General features: G+C 47.8%; 1 protein-coding gene across 4 annotated transcripts in view; it reads left to right on the top strand.

The window, feature by feature from the left end:
* LOC135908258 (cysteine/serine-rich nuclear protein 1-like) overlaps window positions 1-9190 on the top strand; it is a 108090-nt gene extending 98900 nt beyond the window's left edge. For all 4 annotated transcript variants that reach the window (XR_011510150.1, XR_011510151.1, XR_011510149.1 and 1 more), the window contains 3 exons: window positions 4597-4804; window positions 5825-5928; window positions 8091-9190. Coding sequence is in view for 1 of the 4 variants with exons in the window: in XM_070530119.1 (XP_070386220.1) it covers window positions 4597-4804; window positions 5825-5928; window positions 8091-8108 (330 nt within the window). In the remaining 3 variants the exon portion in view is untranslated. The remainder of the gene's footprint in view (window positions 1-4596; window positions 4805-5824; window positions 5929-8090) is intronic.
* Window positions 9191-10306: the final 1116 nt, after the last annotated feature.

Below are 10306 nucleotides of genomic sequence, written 5' to 3'. Positions count from 1 at the left end.
GTCCCAATTGACCGTGGAGGGGGAAGGAGCGCCATTGCCATAGCAGCAACAATTTTACTTTTAGTGAGCGTTACAAGTGCCCGGTGTGCCCCACTTGGCTACGCCGCTACTAGCGCCCCCCCCCCCCCCGCAATCGACGGAAATCGAGCTATCAGAACATGCATGACACGCATGCATGACATAACATGAAAGACATGCCGCGAAGCTAGCATGGATGTCGTCACATCATCATCATCATCAGCTTATATTGACGTCCATCGCAGGACGAAAGCTTCTCCAGCGATCTCCAATACCCCTGTCTTGTGCTAACTGGTTCCACGTGTTTTCAAGTTTCCCGATTCCATCACGTCCACATTATTCTCTGCCGTCCTCTACTGTGCTTTCCTTCCCTTAGCACCCATTTTGCAACTCCAATAGACCAGCAGTTCTCTCCCTTACGCATTGCAATGTCTGCCCAGCACGACTTCTTCCTCATAATGTCAACCAGTATATCAGCTATTCCCGTTCGCTCTCTAATCCACATCGCTGTCTTCCAGTCTATTATCATCATGCCTAATAATTTTCATTCCATCGTTCGTTGCGCGGTCCTCAACGTCTTCTCAAGCTTCTTTGGTAACTTCCAAGTTTCGGTCCCATACGTTAGTAACGGTAGAAAGCAATGGTTAGCAGTAAGCTCCCTGGTCATGATTTAGTAATGCCTGCCGTAAGCTCTCCAGCTAATGTTTTATTTTTGTTAATTTCCTTGATCAGAGGCCCCGGCGAGTAATTAAGCTCAATAAACGTATTTATGCGCAGGTTCTAGAGGCTGACTGCCGACCATGACATTCGTTCTCTCGCCACGCTGTGGAACATTACTTTTCTCTTCTGCATACTAACTCTCAATCAGACTTACACTTTCTTCGACAAGTTCCTCAAACGTTTGTTGCAAATAGTCTGCAGTGTTGCTGAGTATGCCAATGTCATCTACGAACCGTAAGTTGGTGAGCTATTTACCGTTAGCCCTCACTCCTAACCATTCCCAGTCTAACTGGTTGCACACCTTTAAGTATTCAGTGATAGCATTGTAAATATTTTGCTATTGATCATATGAAGCCTCTTGCAGATATCTGGCTATGCAAAGTCTGCGCGTTAGTGTCACCCGTTCAATATCAACATTCGTGGGAAACTTCATTTTTGACCACTGTTCGGAGCCAGTGCGCTGCTGCCTAGGTGCCCCGATCTAATCATTCCAGCTACCTGATTCAAGCGCAGGTAGAGCGCGTTTCATGTACAGCCAATATCAACGCCTTAACTGGCAATGTTCATTCATCATATACTGTAAGCTTGTGCACTTACTCCCTTATAATTAGGGTGTAAATTAGAAAGACTGGGGTGTTCCAAGGGTGTTTTCTTGTTGAACACCCTTTTTCGTTAAAAAGGGCATTTCAAGGGTGTATACAAGGGTGAAAAGATGAATACACCCGCATTACACCTATAAGGGTGTGAAAATATTTAGAGTGTAGCTTTGACAATTCCACTGCCATATTGTAAGGGGTGCACTTTAGGAGCTTGTACGTTTCGGCTTCGACTTGACCAGCACAGGGCTCGGATTGCGCCTTGAGGTAGGCCGCGCGGCTGCGTTCTTTACAAGGGAGCAATGTGGCAAGTGTTCAGTGCATCTGCTGTCTGATGGATTATTGAATAGTCTCAAGTGCATCCTGTTTGCCGTTAACTTGGGTGACACTCTCAGCTATTCGCGTAAGCTTGTTGGAGAAGTGGGCAATTTTATTGGCTAAGGTGGAGTGAGCTGAGTCAGTGCATGTCATTGCGTCGGAGTCCTGAGAAGCTGCGTGGGAAGGAGATGGGCTACATACCTCGGCATTGGTTGGCCTAGATGTGGCTGGCGAGGTCTGGAATTGTGCTATTTCAGCCTTGAGGTTGACATGTTCTTGCTTGAATTGGTTAATTTTCGCTTCTTTCGGTGTGTTAGCTTGTTCTAGGGCATCAGGTCGTGCCATGATTTGCTGTTGGAAATCGGTGGTTGTTTATGTAGTGATTGGAGATCCTTGAGGTTGTGACATATGTTGGGTTGTTGGTAGTTAGAGTTGATGATTTAGGTGGTTTTTTAAACATCCCTGCCGCCCAGCTCACCTCTTTTTTCCCGGACGCACTGTGTGCCTCCATTGATCTGAGTCCCGTTGAGTCTTGGCGTGGACGGGATCTCGATCTCGATCGGCACTAGCGTTTGCGTTTGGTGTGATGCGGACCTCGATCGGTGTTAGAGTTTCCTTTCTGGGGAAAGTGAACGGTATCGAGCTCTTCGTTGGTCTTGGTGGCTGAGGCGCGCGGCGGGGCGCGCCGAACGTCTGAAAGGCGCGGGGCAGTGCTCTGCAGCAGTGGCATTTGATCCTGCACATAGAGTGCATTTTGGTCTGCAGGTGTGGTCTGGTGTGGGGTCTTGCACACCGCAGTTTTGGCACACTTTGAGGTCAGGCTTGGGGCAAACGTCCTCTCGGTGGCCAACTTGAAAGCACAACCTACGCGCTTTTTTCGTGTTGCGAAAAGGGGTGCAACGGAGTCTTCGTCCATTATAGTAGACGTAAAATAGTCTGATTTTGCCCACGAATGCGATGACTACGCTTGGTGAGCACCAGAGCTTGCAAGCTTGAAAGATATGACGGCCAGGGGCATGAAGGTTGTGTAGTAGTTCACCTGAGGGGTTGCCTGAAGTGATGCCATGCTTGGCGCCTCGGGCGGAGTCATAAGGAGCGGCGATATTTTTTTACTTGAATATACTGCAGACCCTTCACGGCCCGTGCAGAAGTGGTACAGAAATGCAATGAAAAAAAAATCATGATGACAAGTCAATACACTGAATGCGGTTAATAAAACAGTCAATGTTATTGCAACGCACAATATCGTTAGTTAACTTGTTACACTGGGAAATGACTGATGGAAAACGGGAATGCTTGTGAACATTACCACGAATTGGGGTAGTGTATTCTTTTGTGCAGAGTCGTAGAGACACGGAATAACGGATGTTCATTGCCAGCGTTTCTTGAGATGTGTTGGCGATTACAATCTTTTTTTCAATGTCTTGTCTGACCGCAAGATTGCTGAAGTGTTGGGGTATTGGGTGTCTGCTAGCTGTCTTAGCACTCGCCGCGATTTGTGGAGATATACAGCGGGCAAGATGTAGACTGTCTCGTAGCCGGATGACAACTTTTACGTCGCTCTCATGAAGTGGGGACGGGCGTCGCAGGCGTTCATAGTGAGGCTGGGTAGTGGTTGTTTCAAGTGGTGTTTCCACTGCCTTCCGTTCTTTGTACTTCACAGTCAGCCAGTCGTTGCCAGGGACGCCTACGTGGGTAGTGTCTAGGTCCGTTTCCATATTTGGGGTGGTGAGCTGTCGAGGTATATGGTCCGAGCTAGCGGTAAGACGTGCAAGCGAACGAAGGCGAAATGCTGGGGCCGCTGCAAAAAGCTCGGAGGTGGCAAGTCGTAGACGCCGGGGACGCGCGGCTGACCATGCCATGCGCGATGTGTCAGGGGCCCCCGGGTGCGGGCGGCGATTGGGGTCTGGGTAAATGCTCACAGAACAGTAGCTAGGCGCGTCAGCATTCGACGGGTGCACGTGGTATTTCTCGCAATCTCCGAAGCTACGACTCGGCCAAGCAAAGCTGCCGCAGCAAAGGCTTTTTTTGGCCTCCACTTCCACACAACTCTGCCAGTTGACATACTTCGAGCTTAAACAGCTAGAAAAGACAGCGCCAAGAAGGAACACATACACAGATAACTAGTGGTGTTTGACGCACGAAGTTCTACGACTGAAACCCTATATAAGTGTTCTCTCTATCTCTCCAAACAGAAACATTTCTGAGCGATGTGAGAGCGGCAGATAAGCCTCAATCACCTTCTTAGTTAGTGCGTCATGTTGTGTGCCATGTCCTGCTCGACCTTCAGTTACTCTGTTCGCATCGAAGCGTGCGAGTGGGTTTCTTCCGCTGCATCCTCGTTTTGCCGGTTTCACAATTATATAGACGAGTAACGTGTAAAGAGATAATGAAAGATCACATTTGAGCACAAGGTCACTCTCGTCAAGGCTATCGCGTATGGTGCCAAGGAATCTGTTAGGCACAGAAAAATTTTAACTCACCTTGTAGCGGCTTAGCGTGTCGTAAGCCATCTCCTCCTTTTGTCGCTGGAAGTCGTGTGCACATCTGGAAAATATTGCTGCAAAGTGTAATAATTAATACAACGACGTAATGAACGTGAAGTAACTTTGGCTACTCCTGCAACTTTGTTAAACAAGACCTTATTGTAGTCCTCATTTTCATTAATTAGTTCCTTCATTCAGGCGTGTAACGCTATGATAAGCGGCGAAAGTAATTGCAGCGACATTCAGCATGCAATACTTGTTAGTATCAAATGTGTTTAAAATATTGTTGTTTAGATATCCTTTTAGGGGATGGCTGGTGTTATTGGAGCGCGCCACAGAAGCCAGTGCTGTGGCTTATGCGTGTATCGTTATTAATGAACTAGTAAAAAAGAAAAAAATGATAGGGTAAGCAGTTTTATTCATTTTTCAGCGATGCTTTCCATCCACGTGACTTACAGGTTGAGCGGGATGGATTTCCTTGCGCCTGCTCAGAACAGGCATGTGAAAATCCGTGTGGTCGCCGCCAGTACAATCCTGACATCATGCGTGAACATTACCGGTGCACATTCAAGCGCCTAGAATTTGAGAAGACTGCTGGAGACGCGTCAAGCTCTGGTCTCGGACTCGACGCATGGAGCCAATATACCAGGGTCAAAGACCCCAAGGGTATGTGCTGTACCGTCTACGCATGCGCTTGTGATCAAATACTCTTAAGTAAGCCAATTCAATAACTTTATTAAGCGAAACGCTTGCTTGTTTGCGACTGATACGTGTTTATAAAACATGAAAAATTATATGGATGAGTACTGGAACTGTGCACAATAATTTCGACTTTGTCGGCAACTAGTCTTTGTTTTCTGTAAAATAGGCTGTCTGAGTAGACGCGAAATTTCATCAAAATTTCATTTGCGAATGGTGTTTTAGTAGAGCCACAGAAGTACTGCATTACATTTTCATTGCACTGAGCGGCAGTCTTTCCCAGAAGCATTCTTCTGCACATTAAGGGACGCGTAGCGGTATGCTTGAGTTACAGACGCCAACTTTACAATGCTAATGAAAAGCGCTAGAGAAAAGACCCTTTTTCCTTATCGACAACAAGCCATGATTATTATCGTAAGAGGACAGCAAATAATGAATGTGAAATGCGGATTTGGATGCCAAAGATACTGAAGAGAGATGGTGCGGGATTTTCTTAGGAAGTTGTGGTATGTGCAGTAATAGATCTTTAAGGCCTTTGTCTTGTGGTGTAGTGCTCAGCGACCGAAACACGATACTCGGACCGTATGGCTGCAGGTGCTTTTTACGCCATCGGTGGGCGCTAAGGGGCCTGGGCATTGTTATACGTTTAAAACGAAGGTCTTGTGGGATATTGACCGCATTTGCCACCCCTACGATCAACCAGCACTTTTGCGGTTACTGAAAGAGAGGGAGCGGCCATGTTTTCCCCGTATCACGTTTCACCGCTATGTTAAATCAATGCTCTTAGTCTACGTGCATTGTAGGGGTTGCCCGGGATTTCATTTCTGTTCATTCTTTTTTACCGTTTATTTCCACCGTTATGCAAGGCCTTTATGTAAATACATTAGGTAATTCCACACAAGAAAGTGCAGTTATAGGATATTAGATTGGATAAACTGCAGTTTCTGTAGGACGCTCGTCCGCGCGCTGCGGGCGTCTCCCACGCAGGCACCGAGAGGGAGTACGTGGCGGCCGCTGCGCGAGCCTGCTGGACGGCCCATCGCAGGTCTTGGAGTAGCGGGCTTCGTAGGGTCTTCCCACACTTGCCCGAGGTAGAGTCGGGCGCAGCATTTCTACACTCCCAGAGCACGTATGCGAGTGTAGCCGTGTAGCTGCAGGAGCGGCAAGCGTCGTCGGGTAGATGATGTGTAACGTGGCGGGGTTGGGATAGGTATGTGTCAGTTACGAGCGTAGCATTAGCGCCTTCGGCCTGTTTAATATGAGGTGCGGGGGCTGAAAGAGACGTCGCCCCAGTTGAAAGTGTTTAATGATTGCATGGCACGTTACTGGTGCGTCCCTGTTCACTTCCAACTCGTCGAGATGTGGTTTCCCGGGGGTGACAACGCCGTCGGTGAGCGTGCGCGCAGCGTCGTGGGCTCTCTCAGTGTGGCTCCCGGGATCCGACCCAGGTGGGCCGGAAACCAGATGAGGGTGTGGTGGTTGAGGGTGCTCCGATCAGCGCCGCGAAGGACGCGTAACGCCTGGCCGGACACAACTTCTCTCTCGAACGCTTTTATAGTCGGTCTCGAGTCGCTGAATATCACCTCTCGCTTGTCGTCGAGCACTGCCAGGGCTATGGCCACTTACACCGCCACCTCGGAGTCGCGTGTGAGTACCGTGGCGGCGTTTAGGGTCCGCTGCGAGGACGAGACCTCGACCGCGGGAAGGCTCGGTTGCCGCGGTAGGCGGCGGCGTCCACCAACGTGACCTTGTCCGCTTTCTTGTCTATGCCCTTGAGGAACTTGAGGAATGCGGTCGCCCAGGGTAGAGGTGTGCGTCGATTGTCCGGATGTACGTTTTGCGGAATGGGTGCGATCGGGATCAGGTCGCGGCGCTCACAATGTTATTTGTTTTAAAGCTAAGCTTTCTTTGATTCTTCGATTCTCCCACTGCTGCTGATGTGGGTTGCCGCAGCTGCTGCTGTCCGGCACGCTGCTAATGCCGGCCACGTCAGGACGTAGTTGAGACGCACGCCACTAAACTAACGCCGGCCGCGTCAGGATGAGGTCGGGACGTGGCCACGTCCCAAAAACCTACGAGGCATGCGCTGTCGGTGTTTTGTTTGATGACATTTGTGTATGAGCTGTCATTCGCGAAATTCCCAAGAATAACTTTGTAAAGAATGTGAGACGAGGTATGCGCCACGTGGAGTGCCTGCGTGGTTGTGGTTCACAATGATTATTTGCTGAGCGATGCCCGTGGCGTCGACACCGGATTGTCTGCGACACGGGGTCTTTAATGCTATCGCGTTAGTACATGACAGGAGTGTGGCACAAAGGAAACTCGACAAGATTTGATGAGATTGGATGTGACATCACGTGACCCCTCACAAATGCTGTGCACGAGCCGCCGCGCTTGTCTCCGTGTTAACCCGCAACAGCAACGACAGTATACAGGGAGGAGGTGGGGAGAATGTTAGCGAGGAAATAGAGAGTGGAGAGAGAGAGAGAGGAAGCAGTTTTGTTAGCTACAACGCTATAGCCCAGAATGTCGCCGAAACATGCACTTACCCTCGTATTCAGAATGCATCTTAACTTGAAGCCTATGCTTAACTTGATATAAGCGACACTTGGTGAGAACGCGCCCAATACGCTCATTTCGTTTCCTTTGATGCGCTCATGACAGGCGTCATTGAAATCAAGTTGAGCGTGGACTTCAAGTTAACATGCATTTCTCAATACGGGGGTTAGTGTCGACAAGACGAAGGTTCGCATAAAGTGTCGAGCGGAGCAAGATCAAGAAACACAAGCCGAGCAGGCAAGGTAACATTTGACATCCCGTCACGACTGTCGCGTGCCGTCAATATATCACCGCCAAATAACGCCAATGAACGCAAATAACTGATAACGCTTCGCCTACATAGATTCTCGCAATGCGTGGGATCTGCATATTTTTTTATTTCTTTTTGATTACCATTCATGCTATCAATATCGGGACGTGCGGTGCACCCGTCTTGAAGGCACCCGTCTTGAGGTCTTGAAGTTCTAAAACAACGTAACCTGATCTCTGCTATTTTCATCGGCGAAATTACATCTGAATTGCTGTTTTTCTACGTGTATATGTATGTGCCTTGGTAGCCTAAAGACTGCTTTTTTAACTATAGGGTTACGGTCTCCAAAATATATGCAAGGCGCAACTATGAGCAAGTTTCGCTTAGCAATAGCACATAGTTACTGACCTGTGTCGATAACATCGTCTTCCTTTATTTACACAGACCTGCTTACTCAACTAGCACACAGCAGGCCTGCTCCCTCACGGAAGGCGCTACGACTTGGAGCTACTAGATGGCGTTCCTATTTTGCTTGTTCAGAACAGTTTCGTTATGCCTGGTTATGCTGTTGGCGCACTACGTCGAAGAATTCCTGGGATCCAGCTGAGCCACAGTGCCTCAGGCTCACACACATGGAAATGTTTCAGCCACTACTTTCCCTTGCGTGCCTGTTATTTCTCGATTATTAGCGTTTTGTCGTTGAAATACCTTTCGCTAGCCATATGACCAACATATTTCTTGCGATACGACACAGTCATTGTGTTGCAATTACGTCGCGTGTTAATCGGAATATGATCTTCAGGGTGATATTAATATAAAGTGTTGTACACATTTTAGTTTTGCGACAAGTGATTGCCTCAAGGGGCTGCCACCGAAGCAGGATTTTGACAATTGTCATTGCCACATTGACTGATACACGATGAACTGTCGCATGCACTTCAACAAATCTTATAAATCGAGTTCAAGCACCTAGAACTCGCAGGCTACGAAACATAATGTGGCGGGGAGCTGGATAATTTTACAACCTGGTCTTCTATTGGCACCCAGAGCACAGTGCACAAATATGTTTGCATGCACTCCCGATAGTAGCTTTTTTTTTAGGCTCCTTCACACCTTCAGGTGCATACGCAATGTTTCATCCGGATGCATACACAACGTATTCTTCAGTAGGGAGTGAGGCATGAACGTTTGCAACATGGATGACTGAAGCTAATTAGAGTACAAGGCGATGGCCGCTCTAGAAATGGCACAGGCGCCATATTATCGGCGATATATATTTAGAACACTGCCTGTAACATTAGCCACAAGAATTGCTGGATGTTAAGCTGAAGAATTGTCCCTTATCAGTCATTGGAGTTATCGTATCCGACATAAGCCGCACTTTCTGGTGTCAGTTTTCTGAATGTTTCATTTTCAATAGTCTTTAGCATTCTAGTTAAGATCGTGTTTAGTGACATTTAGTAAAACGTTTCTGTTTTAAAGTGAGAAATTTTATGTAATGTATGAGTTCATTCAAACGAATAAATGTACGTACAATGTTTATGAACAAATTTGTTCTTTTCTTCCTTTCCTGGAAAGTCAGAAAGTCCTCATTGTGAAGACAAATTAGTTTAATGTTAATGTAATAGCGGGGGATTAGTTGAACCAGTGTTGCCATTGTGCTAAAAAACTTTGCCGAAGGCAAGTTTTATTGTAGCGTTGGTAGCGTCCCGGGAACGCAGTTCAGCCTTCCCGCTACGTCACCACTGATGCGTGGAGGCGAGTGCCATCTGGTGATGCTGCAAGGAACCCGGTGGCATGTTTGCTGCTCTGTGTTCATTACGTCAGGCTGCTGCACCTACGGTAATGTAACCCGGCGAAGGCCTAGGTAGTGATAGTAGGTAGATATAGAAGTTTTAAAATAGAGGAAAAATGATTAATTAGATGCATGAAAATGCGAAAATTAGAAACATGTACGGCACGTCTGGGAAAGTGAAGCAGGCTAGGACACTTCGTCACCACCTCGTTTCAAAGGGGATGCTGATAAATTCTCTGTCAGGCGTCGAAGTGCTCGAAATCGGAAGTAATCTTGAAAACGTCGAAAATTTATCCTTAATATTACGTCCTCGAAGCGACTAAAAGAAAGCCGTTTGAGATTTATTTTCTTCCAACGAAGCAAATTGTGCGACATCAACGCAAACGTTAGCTCGAAGTGGGTGGCTGGGACCTCCGCCTTATTGTTACGCTTCATACGCTAACCACGCAAAGCCGTCAAAGGACAAATACTCCGGCGATATTTCACGATGTCAAGGGTAATGACACCTTGGGCTTCCCTTTAACTCCTGCCTGTCACGCATCTCATAGTACAAATGTTCCACAAATTCTAAAATACTGTTAAATTAAGGGGCAAACGCAAGAAATGAACCTCGAACCTCACCCCGCACCCTTGCAAACATCATCGCGTGACGTGACGAGCTGGACACCAGCGGGGAAAGCGCGCAAGGCGACGAAGGCGACGAAGGGCTCACTGAGAAGAGCTGATTCGTGACCATGCAGCATCGTTGGCACATTGTCGCCGGGTGCTAATCTTAGCTGCACCTGTTCCTCGGAGCTTTAAAACGGTAACATCTACAATTCCGACGAGTTCAATAGCCATGAATCCGCATTCGATCCGCCACCAT

Source organism: Dermacentor albipictus, unplaced genomic scaffold (assembly GCF_038994185.2).
Source record: "Dermacentor albipictus isolate Rhodes 1998 colony unplaced genomic scaffold, USDA_Dalb.pri_finalv2 scaffold_48, whole genome shotgun sequence".
Lineage (NCBI taxonomy): Eukaryota > Metazoa > Arthropoda > Arachnida > Ixodida > Ixodidae > Dermacentor > Dermacentor albipictus.
This window is presented reverse-complemented; position numbering and strand designations above follow the sequence as displayed.